Source organism: Sitophilus oryzae, unplaced genomic scaffold (assembly GCF_002938485.1).
Source record: "Sitophilus oryzae breed Bouriz unplaced genomic scaffold, Soryzae_2.0 scaffold_130_pilon_pilon, whole genome shotgun sequence".
Taxonomy (NCBI): Eukaryota; Metazoa; Arthropoda; class Insecta; order Coleoptera; family Curculionidae; genus Sitophilus; species Sitophilus oryzae.
This window is the reverse complement of record NW_022145960.1, coordinates 1236426-1255843: the sequence shown is the minus strand read 5'-3', so window position 1 is coordinate 1255843 and position 19418 is coordinate 1236426. Positions and strand designations below refer to the sequence as shown.

General features: G+C 35.2%; 2 protein-coding genes across 4 annotated transcripts in view; both read right to left on the bottom strand.

Annotated features, from left to right (window-relative positions):
- Positions 1 to 19418, bottom strand: part of LOC115874975 — a 35415-nt gene that overhangs the window by 11952 nt on the left and 4045 nt on the right. The window contains exons 3-7 of the mRNA XM_030890284.1: positions 14438 to 14714; positions 6936 to 7092; positions 2206 to 2342; positions 1874 to 2007; positions 1595 to 1814 (exon numbers count right to left, since the gene is read on the bottom strand). Coding sequence (XP_030746144.1) covers positions 1595 to 1814; positions 1874 to 2007; positions 2206 to 2342; positions 6936 to 7092; positions 14438 to 14714 — 925 coding nt within the window. The remainder of the gene's footprint in view (positions 1 to 1594; positions 1815 to 1873; positions 2008 to 2205; positions 2343 to 6935; positions 7093 to 14437; positions 14715 to 19418) is intronic.
- LOC115874976 lies at positions 2350 to 5271 on the bottom strand. Of its 3 annotated transcripts, none has more exons than XM_030890285.1 (2): positions 5013 to 5271; positions 2350 to 4768 (listed from the first exon to the last, which is right to left on the bottom strand). In XM_030890285.1, the coding sequence occupies exon 2, from the start codon at positions 4034 to 4036 to the stop codon at positions 2855 to 2857; it is 1182 nt and encodes a 393-aa protein (XP_030746145.1). In that variant the 5' UTR covers positions 4037 to 4768; positions 5013 to 5271; the 3' UTR covers positions 2350 to 2854. The 3 variants fall into 2 exon arrangements, with proteins under 3 accessions (XP_030746145.1, XP_030746147.1, XP_030746146.1); XM_030890286.1 differs by having other exon boundaries at positions 2350 to 4644.

Here is a 19418-nt window from a genome sequence, read left to right as displayed (position 1 = left end):
AAATTATTTACCCATTTAAAAGCCTTTGATCATGAAAGTGGAAAAATTTGTTCATTTTATTTACTGGAAATGGAAAAATTATTTATATTAAATTTTGATGAGTTTTGCACTGAAGAAAACATTCAGAGGCTGTTTGATATAATGAAAACTATAGAATTTGACCACCCATGTGAGAAATTTCCTCTTATTTACATCATTAAATGATTTATTAGATTGAAAATATTTGATGTATTAAAGTTTACAAATAAAGATTTATATAGTCGAAAAAAGTCCGATAGAACCAATAGAAAGGTACTATTTTGTCACATTTTTAATTAAATTTTGTTAAATAAATTAATTTTTTATACTATAAATATCTTTTTTTTCTAATCTCCTACGAACTGATATAATATGACGAGCAATCTATTAAATTACTGTGAGATTATATGCCTCGATAACATATTGGTGCAGATTATTTTCACTCAAACAAATAATAACCCAAACTATACATTGATGCGGATTGTCTATGAACTCTTTCTGAAGGTCACAGAAACCTGAACGCGTAATTCGGTGTTCTTTCGCATCTGTTGTAGTTAATTTGTGCAATTACTAAAGAATACAAGGACATGTAACGCCCATGTACGGGCTGCAGCAGAATTTGTTACGTTAGACGCCATTGTGTTGGTTGTAACGAATGAGTCATCAGCTGGTCATCAGCGACAATTTTAGCGATTTGTAATAGTTTGTGTGTACTGAACTTTGTATAAACTTGGTGATTAGATGTTCAACCTTTCAAGTGTAAAAGCCACGCAGCGATGAGAAAGAGCCAGCAGTTACGTTTCATAGGTAAATAAATAGTCCACTCCACCGTTTTAGCGTTTTTTTTATTGAATCGGATAATTATTTTTCTGATATATGTACTTGATATGTGCTATAAGTCGATACTAGTTTTGTACCTTTTGTTAACATTTTAATACGTTTTTTTCGCAATTAATTAATATGATACCACCGCATACACCACAGGCGTAGTCAAAACATTTATCATAAATATAAATATCTCTTCAAGCGCTATATTAAGAAAAATCTGTGCCACGGCACTGTTTAGTGATATGGTAGCAATTTGGTTGCAGGTGTTATTTCTCCTTGTATTCTTTAGTCGTGAGTTTCATTATAATATTATCGTGGGCAGATTCTTTTTTTTTGTATTGGCATATTTATTACGTAGATGAAATACACATATTTGGGTTTTAGCCGGGTATTTTTGGGGCTGGCTAGTTATTTCGGAATATTCACGATATACAGGGTGTCACAAAATAGTGCATCTATTGTTATCGTGGGTAATTGTACAGGTAAAATTACCAAAACCAAACCAAAAACAAAAAGTTCTCATGAACATATGCATTAAACGGTTTACCAATGTTCTTAAAAATAAACAAAATATGTATATTATTTTTATTTAACCTTTCAAGGGCTGTAACTTCTTCAGGAAGCATTTATGGGATATGTTCATAGGAACTTTTGGTTTTATTTTTATCTCTAGAATCACCCACCAAAGATACACTATTTTTTATACCCTATATAGCGCTCGTTGCCCCCAAACATTACTACTTCTTACTTCTTAATGCATCTGCATGATTATCATATCCAAACTCAACAAGAGAGAGTACGGAATTAACAAAAAATGATGGATAATATTTCGCATCATCCGCTAGACAATTTTCCATCGCTTGAACAAGTTTGGAGGTACAGTTTCTTATAGCACCTAAAAATTCATTTTTAGGGGTAGAAAGAAACTTGTATTGTCCAAAGCAATTTTTAGTTTCGTTCAGAGAATACTAAAATTAAAATAGTTTATTGAGAAGCGACATCAACAAGAGAGAAGCCAGATATTTACCCATAAATCGCCAAGAGCATTATCTCCGCCATTTTTTGTACATCCAGTTTGAAGTTTTTCACTAATGGACGAAATGTCAACGATTTTTGAAAGTTGTTTTTCAATATCCAGTTTTATTATTGATCTACTGACACCTGCAAGAGTGATTTTGGTTGTAAGATGTTCATCATACTTACCTTAAGGGTATTTTAAAGCAAGTTTTTAATGTAAGAAGGGTTATGAGAAAAAAGAAAATAAAATACAGCCATTATAGTTAAGTCAAGATTTATGTATTGGCATAGTAAAGCATAATGCATATTACAATAAAATAATTTAGTCAATATATACCGTACTTCTTCTTCGCTTGATGTTTTTACAAGTGGTTTTTTTCACAAACTTGAAGAGGGCGTCTACGATATTGGCTGGAGTGGTATCCTTGCAATTGGTCTCCAGATCGGTTACTACACATTCCTGTATTTTTGCGAAATTACTAAAACAAATTGAGAGGTATAAACAAAAGGTATGAAAAAAGAGTTCTGTTTTTTTTGCAACTACAAAAAAATCTTCAAAATAAAAAGTTATTTGTTATAAACACCGATTCGTTGATCTAAAGGTACCGTTATGAGCTTGGTGCATTTCAGTTGATTTCAACAAATTCCGACCGCAGCGCTTCAACGGCAAAAATCAGAAATTATTCCTACCTAGGTCACGCCGCCGCACAGTACTTCGAACATATGGGCCTAGAGGATAAAAATGCAAAACTTCTTTTCTATTGTAGGCAATTTATTCAAACTGGGTTTATTTGACACAAATAATGAGTACTCTCATTGTACTAAATGATGATATTTTTAGTCCCACGTTTATGAATCTGATAATATGAAATGTGATGAATGAAATCTTATAAATAATAAACATGTTGAATCTAATGAAATAATAATTTATAGTATGAAAATGGTGTAAGTGTTAAATACATCCCTGTGGTAAAAAACCATTGAAATAATATTAGGATATGATTTCTACAATATCCTCACATATAAGATATTTCTGTACATCGATGTCTAATTTGTTACTTTTTCGCGTTGTTACTTTTCTCTTTGTTGATATGAGGGGCTCGGATGTTAATAATAACCTCTTTAATAGATCTGTATTTGAACTTATTCTAGAACACTTTCGGGTGTGAAACAATCGATATTTTCTTACTTCCTTGTGTCGTGCTTCCAGAGCATCCTCTGAGAGTTGGCCTATTGGTAACGAAAATGATTCAATTATTTCGCACCCGTGTTCAAGAACTTTGTGTACGCTACTTGGCATGTAATACCATCTGTATAGATCTAAATATACTTGTTTAGTTTCGCCCAGTAGTTCTTTAAAATTTTCAATTTTTATCGGTCGACCACTTGCCAGAACCCTAAGTATAATTGAAAACTTTACTATTAAATTTTTATCTATACCTAGAATTTCGGAACTTAATTCTTGGTTGTAAAAGAAACTTCTTGCCGTGTTCCCATCGTTACTTGACCCATACCCTGGCTTTGGTTTGTCTACAATCAGTCCCATTCTCGACTTGAATTCAGCCTGTATTTTCTTTTTGTTATTTTCAATAATTTCTTTATTTTCGGCACCTTTCACTTGCCACGATTTTATTGGTAAACGATAACCGATGTGAAGTAAGCATTCAAAAAATCGAATCCAACAATGGAGTGTAGACAAACCAAAGCGGTAGTTCTCTATTTGCGATGGCCGGCTTATATTTTCCAAATTCATATGCTTGGTGGTTGCCTGGCAAATGATGCATTTGGATGTCGCGTTTGTATCTGAGACGATGTTAGCTATACTACCATCCATCATAGTGAACATGGTATACACAACCGTACAAATTTGCCCATTGTCAAACTTAATATCAAATGGATTCAGATTATTAATTTTTTCCAATATGTTTTTTTCCTCGTCACGTATTAGCTCTTTATTTTCTTTTTTAAATATAAATTTTATAGGTCGGCAGTAAAGTGTGGATGATGGACTTGGATTGACCCACATAACATTTTCAGTCTCTACATCTTGTAGTCTTAAAGGCCCCAGAACCACTAAATAAAGAAATTCATCCGTGCAAGATGCATCGGCAAATGACTGCTTATATTGGCTATGCCCAGAAGAACCATCAAAGCCCCATTTGCAAACCAACATTGTTTTTTTTGTTTTCTTTGATGTCTATTATATTTATTATACTTTAAGCTGTTGCATTTAAAAGAGCTTGCAAATCCACTTCAGCTGAAATTTCAGTACTATAAATGTTAGACGGTAAAAGAGCATTTTGTGTTTGTCTTAATGTATACAGACTAGGAAAGGTATTTGTCCCTGTACTGTTTACAACGGACCTAAGTATATTATATTTTCTTTCAGACAAAGATAGGTCTAAGTAAAGAGCTAGTGCCTGATGAGGAGAAAGTGAAGTAGTGGGACATTGTGAACTAACTAATTTAGCTGCATATTTTATTTCACTAGTGGTTCTACCAGCAGTGATTTTTTTGGCACGTCTAATTTTTGTCTTTTTGGAACACTCTTCAAATGGCTTTAAAGGTCTTCCGCGAGCTCGACTTGTGCCAGCCCGCTCTAAGTTAGCACTATTGCTTGATTGACCATCAGATAAACATTGTGGCATTAAGATCTTACTTAGCAACCATGCTTTGTTTCGGTCCTCAAATCGCAGGCGGTTTCGAGACGACCCAGCCCATCTTCTGCTTATATTCAGGCAAAAGAGTCTGCTTGCAGTCTCCAAGTGGTGTCTCATTTGCCTGGAAGGTTCATCAGTATTTAATAACGAACACATTTTTTCAAATACAAACAATTTTGGGTTCTTGTTGTTGTGATCGAGCCAAGTATTAACAAGATCGGCATTAGTTATAAATTTTACTCCATCTGAAAAATATTATAAAATAAAGTTCGTCGCAAGCAGACGCAGGTGAACTATACAAAAATTAAAAGTATATGAATATGACAACAAAAATATTCAATAAATAGGATATGTTTTGATATGCTTTTTTTAAATGCCTTTTTGAAGTTTGAAAAAGTAAAATTTTTATACCCAATTAAGAATCATCTTAAAAATAAATAAAAAGTAAACAATCACGAACTTGTTTAGAAATAAATTTAAAGTACATACCTTGTTTAACAATATCCATAGTGGCTTTGATTTAAACACGTACCGTTTAACTCCATATACAGATCTCGTATTTATGAATGTTCTTTTCACTGATAAGATAATGATCGCAAAATTTATTTTTAGTGAAAATATTTGTAAACAAAAACGCTGTTTATAAAAAATAATATATAGGATGGTTAAACATGGCTATAACGTATAAAATTACATATTCAGATATCAGTAAATTTTAACTTGTTTTTTCCCATTTTTGTCCATGGGACGAAGCACTGTGCGCCGTCATGTTGATCGCATTAAAATAATATTGAAATCGTGGTTTTGTCATAATATTTAAGTATTTTAGTTTTTTGCTAGTGTATATAGTTATTGAGACTATAAAACACTCAGGTACGAGGTTTGTATGATGTAACGCTATTTCGGGTAGTAAAAAAATAGCGAAAAAGAATTCGAACTAGGCGTCGTGTTGTGTTGTGATAATTTCAAATGTTAATAAAATTGCCGAAAAAATGTTAACGCGTAAAGGAGAGCGTAATTAGGGCGTTGTTGGGTGCAATAACATTCAATAATTCAACTTTCCCGGATATCCAACTCTCCCGAAACGACATTTTATAGCTACATATTTTCACACACCGAATTGATCAAAAACAAAACTGGATTCAATCAATTCGACCAAACAAGTGAGTAAACAAAGTGCTCGTTACATAATCAAAAAATTAAAAAGACATATATTATGAGAGGATAAAATATAATTTGCAATATTAATGGTATACGTTTTTTAATCAACTAGTGATTAAATGTTTTAGGAACATCTTCTAAAATTATAATCATGTACCTTTAAAAAATTTCGTTATAGCCGAAATAGCCCCTATTATGCCCCACTAGGAAAACTGGTGATTAAAACTATGCTCGTTACCGTAGTTGAATTCATCTAAAAAGTTTTTTTTAACTGGAATAATAAATTATAATACAAGTTAGACCTTCTGAAGATATCAAAATATTTACTATTTTATTTTTATTTTTAGAATTTTCACAAATTATACTTTCTAACACTTTTAGAATAATTAAATAATAAATTTTTCGTACTCTCGCTATTTAAACCCGTGTATTTTGTAATCACCAGTTGTTTACGATATTCTCCGATTCTGGCAGCACCAGCGGAGAATCCACTAACCCTATACGGCGTGTAGAGTCACGCCTGAACCATCAACTGTTACATAATTTGATATTAGCTTAAAGAAATCTCTAAATATATTAATTTGGTAGAAAAATTACCGACGCATGTTAAGTTAGCACAAACACTTTAAAGAAAATGTATGAAACTATGTGGAATAATTGCTGTAAATTAGACGTAAATTTGCCGTGAAAACGAAAAACTTGCCGCTCTTCGCTAAGTATGTTAAATCGATAGTTGTACTAAGTTAATATTAAGTTGGCACAACCACCATTTGAATTCTGTGAAAGAACATAGTTGGGAATTTTGAAGTATAGCAGGAATTTGCCGTTTTTTGGCGTTCTTGGATATAACTAAAAAAATATATATCCTTCGATCATTCTCTATCCCCTGAATCAAAAAAAAGTTCCATATTTTGCGGACTTTCTCTGTGACACTGTATAAAGGCATAATACAGGGTGTCCCAGAAATAAGTGCAAGTATTTTAACTGGTAGTATATTTTGATCTCAGAAACACGCCTATGAGGTATTTTTTGCGAAAAAAATTTTGAAAATTTTGATTTTTTTTTAGTATATTAGTTAAAAACATAATTTCTTGATAATACATATAGCAACATAGGCAGTAGCTTAAATTTACATGAAAGAAAATCCAGAAAAGATCCAGTGGTTCTCAAAATTTTAGCAAAAAAACTTGTAAGGACACCCTGTAAAAAGCCTGTAGAAACCCTGTAAAAAGACACCCTGTATATACTTACTCGCATTTTTCCTTATCAATAGAAAGAGACGGTATGTGTGACGAGAATGTGGAAAGTGAGAAGCTACTGGTATCAATTTTCAATGTGGAATTGACACATTCTTGTACCTTCTCTGTCCTTGAATTTATACATTCGAGTCCGCCTTCAGCCACGAACACTACAAAAAGAAAAACAATTTTATAAAAGACGTAATGCACTGTAGGACCAAAAAATTATATAATTTGATAGCTAAAAAATATAATGCTATTTTCTATAAGAATTGGGGTCAAGACTAGAGGCGATTTATTAAAGTTAGTAGTATAGCTGGCGGTGTTCTGGGCAGATTGGTTAGAGACTCTGAAATTCAGAACAGGATTAGCAGCGCCTCAAGAGCATTCTGAAAATTAAAAGACAGGGTTTTCTACAACCATGACTTGAGCACAAAAACGAATAATAATAATCCCTGGGTGTCGTAACCTGATGTACCTGACCGTACCGCCGACACATGAACGCATTAAACAAGTTGCAACAGAGACACCTTAGACAACTCTTAAGAATCAAATGGTTCCACCATGTCTCAAACGTATCGGTCCTTGAAAAAGCTAACTGCGAGAGTATTGGAGTCATGGTTACAAAATCCCGCTTAAGATGGGCTGGCCACGTATGCAGGATGCAAGAAAACCGCCTACCGAAGTTTCTTCTTTACGGTGAACTTGTAGAGGGTAAGAGAAAACCGGGCGGACAACTCAAAAGATACAAGGATATTTTCCACGAAAACTTAAAGGGGATTAACATGCAGAATGAGCGGGAAGAAGCAGCATACAATAGAACGTAATGGAGAAGAATTGTAAACTCAGTTAACAGCGATAACCAAAAACTAATGAGGCAACAAAGCAATTAAATTTTTGAATGTCCGGAGTGCGGTAGAGAGATAAAATCACATGTCGGGCTTTTCAGTCCCAGAAAAGCTCATGAAAGAAAACGTCTTGCGTTACCAACTTCTGGTGCGTATCAAATACTGGTTAGCGAGTAATGACTGTATATGTATATGTATATTTAAAATACTATTTTAAGCGAAAATGTCAAAAGTTGTCATATGAGATGTCATTCTATTCAGAATGTCATTTTCTATCGAATAAACCAAAAGTAAAAAATACTGAAAGTACTATTTAAAAATCAACAGGGAGTGGATGGAAATAATTCGATACGTCAATAAATCCTGATTTATGTCATGTCATATAAACTATTTTTGTTTGAAAAAATAAAAAGCTATAGATTTAAAAAAAACTATAGTATTTTATATAAAAATGTATTATATTGGATTGACTTTACAAGACAACTTTTTTATTATTGACATTTTGAGAAAAATGCATTCTTCATAAAAGTTTTTGTTTGTTCTAAATTGGTTAATCCCATTTAAGCTTGTTTCATAGTTTCATGTAGCCGCGAATCGCGAATTGAGGAAAGCGATTCGCCAAAAAATATTCGTAAAATTTGGACCTATTTCATATAGTAGCGAATTTTTAGGGACATTTCATATTTGCTCCACTGAAAGTTACCAAAAAAAATCATAACCTGAGATAATTTAATTTGTTTTTTATTCGTGTTTACGATCTTTATTTTATGGCATACAATATGAGTTTACAATATATAGCATTTACAATTTATAGCATATAGCATATTTATAGCATACAATATGAGTTTAGATCGAACAGTCATACGAGACGGTCGTGCTTTCGTTTCGTTTGTGGACCTCCGGTATTGAACGTTTGTTTTGTTTTGTTTTGTTTGGATTTGTCGTGTGTTGTTATTCGGTCTTGACCCGACCCGGTTCAGTTCGCTAGTTTTCGCTGAACGTGCGTTTCTGCTTTATTTTATATAATTATTTTTATATAGATATTTTTTTAAACGTGACCTAGCTTCGTTGACATTGACACTGTTTTTATTATTGAACTATACTGTCTTGTTTAATTTAATATTTTCCGATTTTGCTGTTCCTTTACACTTCCAAATGGCAGATTTTAAGTGTGATTCGTGCCAAAAAACCATCTCGGAAAAGGAAAATATAGACTTCGTTGTAGTGGGGAGTGCCGCCGCAACTTTTGTATGACCTGTACTGGGCTGGACAAGACAACCACAAAAGTGATCCACCAGCAAAAGTTCAAAAATATTAGGTTTTTCTGCAATGTTTGTGATTCTCCCACGATGAAGTATCTCCATGACAAAGTTTCACAGCTTCAGAAATCACAGATCCCTCTAGAAACTGTTGAAGGTCTGGGAACCTGTTTAAAAAGGAACAACGACCTGCTTCCAGTCATAACTGAAATCTATGACATATTGAGTTATCATGACTCCAAATGGAAGTCTTTATACAAAAAAATGGATGATATTCACTGCCACCACTCCAAAATTTCGGAAAATGGTCAACAATCTTTATTTCATTCGATCAGTGAAATAAAACAAGAAATACTCAACCTATCATCCATTTTTATGGACTTTCAGGATGAGTCTGTTAGGGTCCAGGTTCATGACTCTTCAAAGGTAGATCTTTTGAAGGAAGTCAGTGAGCTGCGTAGGAGCGTAAATCAGATGGCAACCACAATAGAAAAGTTTGCTGCCCAAGGCAAGCAAAATAATAGGAGTAGCCCACCAGCAATAAAAAAGTCAACTTCGACTCAGACAGATTGCCAAGCCTCAGTGGGTGTCACTTCTTCTAAAGTCAGTACTCCCCCACCTCACAAACCCTCCATTAGAAAAGCCTGGCATTATGTCGTTGTGTCCAATATCCCATCTCCCTTTACGGCAAACCAACTGGCTCACTATATCAAGGATAAACTTGGAACTTCGGACTTTATTCGTTGCTTTCCTATGCTTAATAGTGAGGACAGTTCACTCTCAAAATTCAAAGTTGGAGTGCAGAATATAAGGCACCTAGAGCGGCTGCTTGATATAAGTATGTGGCCCCCAGGAATTGAAGTAGTCAATAGCAATGTCCAACCATCTTTGACTCCCTCGGAGGTATCGCCGCAAAAATCAAGATCTTCTGCCATGGGATTTCAACAGCCTAAGATTTCCACTTTGGAGAAACGAAGCCTTCCACAATCTTCCAATTTACCTACAGATCTAGCCAAGGAGGTCAAATACGTTAAAATTGGTTCAGACAGGGAGGCTATAGCTGCGAGTAAGTCCTTTGGGCAGCAGGAGGCGAAAAATATTATCAATAAGCATCCAAGGGAAGGTGAGGTGCTGAGTTTGGACCCAATGACTCCACCTATTGTGCGGTTATCGCGTGAATCGGACACGGCCAATGGACGTTATTTGTTGGCGAGACTAAGGGACCCTTCGATATTGAAAGCTGTCAGGCTATTCCTTGCGTACCTCCATGACCAACCCCCCAGTGCGTGTTTTGAGGGACACACCAACACCAGCATCAAGTTGGCGCTAGCATCGGAAGGTCTCCCATGCGACATGGACTCCCTGCGCAAGTTGTTTTATCGCTTCCACGACGCGTATGGCATTGGCGTGGCTGAGGTTGAGGCAGATCTCTCCGCCTTCAGGACCTTTTTCTCATCAGAGAAGCTATTTCACCTTCAGAAGTCTAGGGAAAGCCACAGCAAGTATTTTTCCAGTGGCTCTCCATCTAAAAATAAAAATTTTTAATTCATTTGACGCGAACAGAGGATCAAGCACCCTCTGATAAATCGGACGATAGCAAGCTAGGTATTTTTCTTATCAATGTTCAGTCCTTAAGACACAAAACAGATGAATTATTTCTTTTATTGGAACAGCTCAAATTTCCTGAAATCATTGCCATAACGGAACATTGGTTAAATACCGATGAGCCCGTGTTTGTGAAAAATTACACAACAATAGCTAGATTTAATAGAAGTAATTTATCTCATGGAGGTACTATGATAATGTCTACCAACAAAAACCTTACGGCAATAACAAAATTTGATCACTTATTAGCCGAGAAAATGTTTGAATTTTCTATCATCTACCACATTGCTTATGACCTCTATATTGTTTGTATTTATAGAACACCTGACGCAGATATGCATATGTTCTTTCAGAAATTACTGAGTTTGCTAGAGTCCCTGCCTGTGAATAGCAGGTTGATCTTGTGTGGTGACCTAATATTGACTTCTCCAGTGTGTGTGATGCTCGGGTATCTCTCCAGTCTATCTTCGAGACTTTTGGTGTAGTAATGCATGTTAATGCACCAACAAGAATCACTAGAACTTGTTCTAGTACTATAGACTATGTCGTGTCATCCTTTGATCCAGAATTGGTTGACTGTACTGTGTTGAACTCAGGCTTCTCTGATCATGAAGGAGTATTAACAAAATTTTCCATAAAATCCGAGAGTAGAAACACTTTTCGTAAATTAGGACGTATTTTTTCGGAAAAAAACTTTATAAATTTTAAGCAGCTTTGTCTAACAACAGATTGGCATGTCATCTCTGGTGATGTAGACACTGAAGTTTCCAGATTTACACAAACATTATCTGGTCTGGCATCCAAAGCCTTTCCTCTCAGGCCTGTCAAAATTAAACATCATAAACCCTGGACTATTAAGGGCCTACGTACATCTGCAAAAAACATGCGCTCTTTATCTCACCTAAAAAAATTCTCGGATAGTGTCTTCTTTCACGAGTACGTGAAACTTTACAGGAAAATTTACCATAAGACTATAAAAGCCGCCAAGGACATCTATTACAATAGGAGGTTGACTGAGTCCGGTAATATTGCCAAAGAAACATGGTCGATTGTGAATGACTTGAGGAGTAAGGTTTCTTCGTCCAACATAACCTCAACTTCACCTGAGGACCTAAACAATTACTTTGTAAATGTGGCGAAGAATATAGTGAATACTATCTCACCCTCCCTTGATCCTCTATCATTTCTCTCTGACTATAATGTTAATTTGCCCAGTTTCTTCCTTACGCCTGTGGGGTTGGCAGAGCTTCGCAATACATTAAATGATATTAAAAATAAATCTTCAGCAGGGACTGACGGACTTACTCTTAAAATCTTCTCTAGTATGCCGGAATGTACATTAAACCATCTTTCAGCCTTAATTAATATGTCATTTGAAGATGGTGCTTTTCCAAATTGCCTTAAGTCGGCGATAATTATTCCTTTGCATAAAGGAGGTGATAAAGAGCAAGCTTCCAACTATCGTCCAATTGCACTCCTTCCCACGTTATCGAAGATCATGGAGAGACTGGTTAAAAGAGGCTTGTATCATTTCTTCTAAAATACAAAATACTCACCCCCTTTCAGTTTGGGTTCTTGAGTAACAAATGTACAAATGACGCTATGTTTTCGCTGTTTAATAATGTATACTCCAGTCTGAACAACCGTCTCGTTACAGCAACAATTTTCTGTGATTTCTCCAAAGCTTTCGATTGTGTTAATCATAACATCCTAACTAACAAATTGCAGTACTATGGTATCAGGGGAACGCCTCTTGAATGGTTTAAGTCCTACCTTAACAACAGAAACCAGCGTGTGAGGGTTGATAAGACTGTGTCTTCTTGCAAGCCAATAGAATGCGGAGTACCTCAGGGCTCAGTGCTAGGTCCTATTTTGTTTCTGTTGTTTATCAACGATATTGCTAGTCTGGACATCAGTGGTAAAATCTGTCTCTTCGCGGATGATACTTGTTTCACATGGAGCAGCCCGGACACCACGGCACTTCATAGAACCATTTCCAGTGACTTAATCAACATAAAAACATGGTGCGATTCTAATTATCTGTGTCTCAACGTCTCTAAAACTAAAGTCTTATCATATAAAAGTACGTTGCTACCTTTTCAACTTGATAATACCACCATTGACGTCGTTGATTCTGTGAAATTTTTAGGCCTTGTTGTGGACAACTATTTAAAATGGGATTTGCAATCGATGCTTTAGCTAAAAAATTAAGTTCTGCCTGTTTCGCACTTAGATCAGTTGCTAATGTGCTTAATTTGTCAACATCTAGGACAGTCTATTATGCCCTTTATGAGTCGCATCTCCGATACGCACTTCCATTCTGGGGTGCGTGTTGTGCGACTCAATTTGAGCGTATCTTCAAATTACAAAAGAGAGCTGTGCGATATTCACTGAGGCTAACCAGTTGTGCTCACTGCCGGGACTTGTTTAGAAGATATAAAATATTAACTCTTCCTTCCCTATTCATACTCGAATCCGTCTGCCTAGTTCGCAAGCACGTATCGAGTATTTCTCTAGAGCCAGTTCATGGCTATCCAATTAGGAACGCAGAGCATAACATGTATCTGCCAACCCCTCACTCTGAGTTAGTAAAGAGTTCCCAATTGTACAATGCAAAAAAAAATGCACTATCATCTGCCATCTGAAATTAATTCCATTTCATCCTTTCCTGCATTTCGCAGAGCCTTGAGATCATACTTACTGGAGAAAGCCTTTTACGCGGTTAACGATTTTTTTATTAATATCTAGGGTTCTAAATTTAACACACATTCACTAAATTTAAGAAATGATTTTGTTTTCTATCCATTTAAATTTAGTATTGACATTATATACAGTTGTTTATTTACATGTATGTTTATATTTTATTTATATTTAATTAAATAAATTTTTGACAATGTACAATTTCTATAATTGTATAAAGTATTGTTTTAGTTTTGTATGTTTGCTGTTAGTTTTATATGTTTTTCTATTGTTAAGTGAAGTTTTGTATGTTTTTTATATTCTTTTTTTTAAGCTTTGTCAACAAAATTGTAAAATTTTTTTTATGACAATAAAGCAATTTCTTTCTTTCTTTCTTATTAATATCGATTACGATTGTGGGATTGGAACAGCAGGCGCAAAATTGCTATTTACTTATTGTTAAAACGTAGAAGAGAACGAGTTAGGTCATTTGGGACATCTGAAATATATAAATTTCGTAAGCAATAAGGTGCTTATCCCAATTTAATTCAAGAAATGAGGACAAAAAATTTATGAATTTTCACAGATTGTCTGTACAGGAGTTTGATAACTTCAGAAGGCAGTAACATCAGTGTGCACTAGTGTAGGTGTGTGGTTGTGTGAGTGTGCGTGTCTGCACTGGTGTACACTGGTGTATACGGTTGCGAGTTGTTGAGGGCTGAGCCGTTTAATCTTTTTCTTCTTTTATATATATATATATATATATATATATATATATATATATATAGAATACACCTTTTGATTTTTACCTATTTTGACTTCAACCATATTTTTATGTTAATTTTCTCTAAAACGATATGGAAATTTGGAAAAGTATAAACCGAATTAACCATTTTTGAACAAGCAACATTTTTTATGAAGGATACATTTTTTTCAAAATGTTCATAATACATCATAATACAAAAAGTTTTTCCCCTTGTAAAGTCAATCCGTGGACATACCGTATTTACTATTTTTAAAATATTTATAACTATTTGCCCGCATATTTTATTAAAAAAGATTACAGTGAACCTGTATTGTCGGCTTAGGAAGTTATGCAGTTTTTTTTCTTGAAATACTCTTACTTGCCAGTCTGTCACCATCTCTGAAACATGCGAAATCCAATATTTCGTCGATGATTCTAATTGCATTATCCAATGCTGACTTTTCGCTTTCTTCCAAGCATTCTTTGGATATGTTGACGGTCTTTAATATGCAGTCCTTTATTTCTGGACGTTTTTTGCAGTATTTTCCAAACACTTCATCCATAGATCCAGTTTTCTTGGCCTCGTCTAATTCGCTTTTCACTTGAATGGGATTTATTTTGCCTTCTAAACATGTTCTTGTTTCGTTAGCAGCTTGCTAAAATATTTATTATGAATAAATGATAACAATATACATATGTGTGACATAGAAATTGCAACATCGAGTAAGTGTAAATAAATTTGATTAATACTTTTTGAAGTAGTTTATATAAATATGAATAATCGATGACATTTTCAACAATGTCATCGATTATAATAATGTCAACAATATAAATATTATAACAATGTCAACAATAAACAAATTTATTGAAAGGAATTCTTAACAATTTAGTGAATTTGATTTTTGATTTAGTGAATTGAATACACTAAATTTAGTCAAATAAGTTTATTCAATTCTTTTCGGTCACTTCCTGTTTCACCGGAAATTACTACAACTTTGGATTTTTAAATGGCACCCTCGGTATTTTTTTATTTTACTCGATAGAAAATGACTCTCTGAATAGAATGACATATCATATGTCAACTTTTGACATTTTTGCTTAAAAAAATCGTATTTTATATCGGATTTTCCAATCTAGAGTGTCATAGTTGTGTTAAAAACACTATTTTTTATTCAAGGAGCCTTGGCAAAATATATTTGATCGTCTAATGTTTTTAGTGTCTTGTCCAGACCGGTTAAAAGATGCCCAAATCGTATTTTTAATCATATCTCAATTTGTTAAAATGGAATGAAGGTGGCTTACTCGTATATTTGGAAAAAGCATTTTTTATGAATAATTTGATACTACATTTTTTTTTATGAATAAGGATACAATATATTATTTCGAGTCAAATTTTCATTAACTGCATGTTGCAATTTCAAATAAACCATATTCGAAACTGTCAAAAGTTGACATAATATGATATGTCATTCTATTCAGAGTGTCATTTTCTATCGAATAAAGTAACAAAATACCGAGGGCGCCATTTAAAAATCAAAAGTTTTAGTCATTTCCGGTGAAATAGGAAGCGACCGATTTTAATCGAAATAATTGAATACGTCAATCAATCCAGATTTATGTCATATATACCAACATACCAAATCTTGTTCTGTAATCTGAAAAAATAAAAGTGATGGGGTGGGCCATTTTTGAGACGCACCCTGTAAACCCATAAAATATTTTGTTTTTACATCTTTCCGTTTTCGTATAATCAACCGAGGCGAATGCGAGGTACGCTACCCTGTATATAATATTCTGTAAAAATCTTAATACATATATTGAAATCTAACTCCGAAAAGGGGTGTAAGGGGCGAAGGTAAAAAGGTCAGAACACCAGCCCAAATGTCAACCTCACCTGCTAGAGTGGTGACCTAGGTCACCCGGTGCACCCTGCTAGATAACTAACGAGGCTCTGACGACCGAGTCACGGCGGTATAACCGTTCCATCGAGTACCAAGGAAATGCAGTACTCAGACCTGTTACCAAGACGTCCGGCAAGCGTGGTAACAATATTGCCAAAACCTCCCAAATCATGTTAACCGTAAAACAATCAAGGAAAATACCCCAGGTGGGTAGGAAAACAAATCCACAATCCCACACCGAGCATTCGGTCAGCCTCAAGGATTCTGGGGGAGGCAACAAGTTGACATGTAAAAACAGGAAAAACTCCCACTCTAAAACCACACTCCAAATCGTAACGTACAATGTACGAACCATGGCGAACAATGATAAATTAGCTGAACTGGAGGAAGAACTGGAAAAGATAAAATGGGATGTAGTGGGGTTATCAGAGGTCAGAAGACGCGGAGAACACTGTATAGATCTGAGATCTGGTAACACCCTATATTACAGAGGACCTGATGATGAAACATACGGCGGAATAGGATTCATGATCAACAGTAAATTGAAGGCACATATAGAAGCATTCAAGGCCATATCAGACAGAGTAGGATGCCTAACTCTAAAAATCAATGAGAAAACTAACATCAAACTCATTCAAGTATACGCGCCAACCTCTGCCAGCAATGAGGAAGACCTTGAAACCTTCTATGAGGACTTAGCTGAAGCGCTAGAAGACGAAAATACTAAAAACACAATCATTATGGGGGACTTCAATGCCAAGCTGGGACACAGAACAGAAGGAGAGAACAGACTAGGCAACTACGGATATGGCACAAGAAATGAGAGAGGTGATAGACTATATGAATTCCTGGAAAAAGCCAATCTATATGCCATGAACAGCTTCTACAAAAAAAGACCAAATAAGAAATGGACATGGATTTCACCAGACGGAATGACAAAGAACGAAATAGATTACCTCTTAACAACCAATAAATCGATGTTTGAGGACGTAACAGTAATAAACAGATGTACAACAGCAAGTGACCATAGGATGGTTAGAGCCAAAATCTGTATAAATGAAAGAAAAATGCGAAAACAACTGTTCAAAAAGAAAGCCCAAATAGATCCAAATAAACTGAGAAAACAGGGAAACGAATTCAGAAGAACACTTGAAGATAATATAAATTTAGAACAAATGGATGGACAAGATATAGACGAAACAAACGATAGAATAAGTAAGGAGCTCCTCAGAGCTGGATTGGAGGTCGCTAGCAGGACAAAAACTAGGGTAAATAAGTTAAGTCAGGAAACGAAACAACTGATGAATCAAAGGAGGCAACTCATGACGAATGGAAGGATGAATACGGGGGAATATAATGAACTAAATAAAATCATCAAAAAAGAAGTCAAAAAAGACCTAAAAGAACACAACGAAGCGTTAGCGGAGAAAATTATAGAGAGCAACAGGGGTCTAAAAAGCTTACAACCAACACTTGGAACCCAAAGAATGATATCTCTAAAATACCCAAATGGAAAAGAAGAGAGAGACAAAAAAAAGATCACCTCAATAGTAGAAGACTTCTACACTGACCTATATAGGTCTAAGAAAGATGCAGACACCCCTACAAGAGAAAAACTAAAACTGAAAATAGAAAATGTTGGATCCGAGGAACTGCCGGATATAGATGAATTCGAAATTGAACAAGCCATAAGAAACCTGAAGAATAATAAAGCACCAGGCCAAGATGAAGTATTAGCAGAAATGCTAAAGGAAGGAAAAGACATAGTGATACCGATATTAAAAAAGCTATTTAACGAATGTCTACATCTCGGACAAATACCAAGAGATTGGAATAACAGCCTGACAGTACTCTTATTCAAAAAAGGTGATAGAGGTGATATAAAAAACTACAGGCCAATATCCTTGCTTTCTCAAGTATATAAGCTTTTCATGAAAGTCATTAACAACAGACTAACATCAAAATTCGACAACTACCAGCCGGTGGAACAGGCAGGTTTCCGTAAAGGATACAGTACGTCAGACCACCTGCTGACTATGAAAGTATTGGTTGAGAAGGCAAACGAGTATCATCTTCCCATGTATTTTGCTTTCGTGGACTATGAAAAGGCCTTTGACAGTGTCGAATTATGGGCTGTAGAACAAGCAATGAACAACTGCCGAATTGATTCAAGATATAGAACCTTAATCCATAATATATACAAGAACGCAACAATGACAATACAAATAGGAGATACTACTAGACCCATCCAAGTTAAGAGAGGAGTACGTCAGGGAGACGTGATATCTCCAAAATTGTTTACCTTGGCAATGGAAGATGTTTTTAAAAAACTGGACTGGTCGGAATATGGCATTAATGTAAACGGCAAAAAACTAAATCACTTGAGATTTGCCGATGACGTCGTCCTAATTACTGACACTTTTGAGGGAATTCAGGCAATGGTAAACCAGCTGACAACCGCATCGGAAAATGTTGGCCTAAAGATAAATATACAAAAAACAAAAATGATGACAAATACCGAAAATCAAAACAACGTGACGATCAACGGATCCCCCCTGGAAACAGTTAAAGAATACATATACCTGGGACAGGTGATCAAGTTAGGAAAAGAAAACCAAACGGCCGAAATTACTAGGCGGAGCAAGTTGGCATGGGCTGGATTCGGAAAATTATCGTGGATACTCAAAAATCAGAAATTTCCCCAATATTTGAGAAGCAGAATTTTCAACCAATGCATATTGCCAATCCTTACATACGGCTGCCAAACATGGACATTTACAAAGGCAAATATAGAAAAACTGTCGAGGACCCAAAGAGCCATGGAAAGAATTATGTTAGGAGTTAAACTTAAGGATAAAAAAAGAAATAGCTGGATAAGAATGCGGACTAAAGTGGAGGATGTGACAGCCAGGGCGGCACGATTGAAATGGAGCTTTGCAGGACATACAGTTAGACAATCCGACAATAGATGGAACACGGTATTCAGCGATGGAGGCCATACTTAGGACAGCGAATGAGAGGACGCCCTCAAATGAGATGGTACGATGATTTCAAAAGAGTGGCAGGACTACATTGGACACGCACAGCACAGAACAGAGATCGGTGGCGAGAATTGGGAGAGGCCTATGTCCAAAGTTGGACGACAAACGGCTAATGATGATGATGATGAACTCCGAAAATATAGAGAATAGTAAAATGGAAAAGCGTAAATATTATTTCTTTATCGCTGTGTATAACGAACCCGTTTATCTGTAGAAAATATTTATTTTTATTTATAGTATCTTAAAATACATTCTATACTTTAGATAACTACTATCACTCGCGTGAACATTTATTTAGCATTATTTAATTGTTTGTATTCTCTTTTATTTACATCGCCTAGACAGTTAGAGAGTTATAGTCTAAGAGCTGGGCTACATAAAAAACCTTATCATCGTTACAAGGCTAATTTTTTGTGTG

Excerpts from the sequence above, each read along its gene's own strand:
- LOC115874976 (XM_030890285.1), bottom strand. The coding sequence starts at position 4,036 with ATGTTGGTTTGCAAATGGGGCTTTGATGGTTCTTCTGGGCATAGCCAA.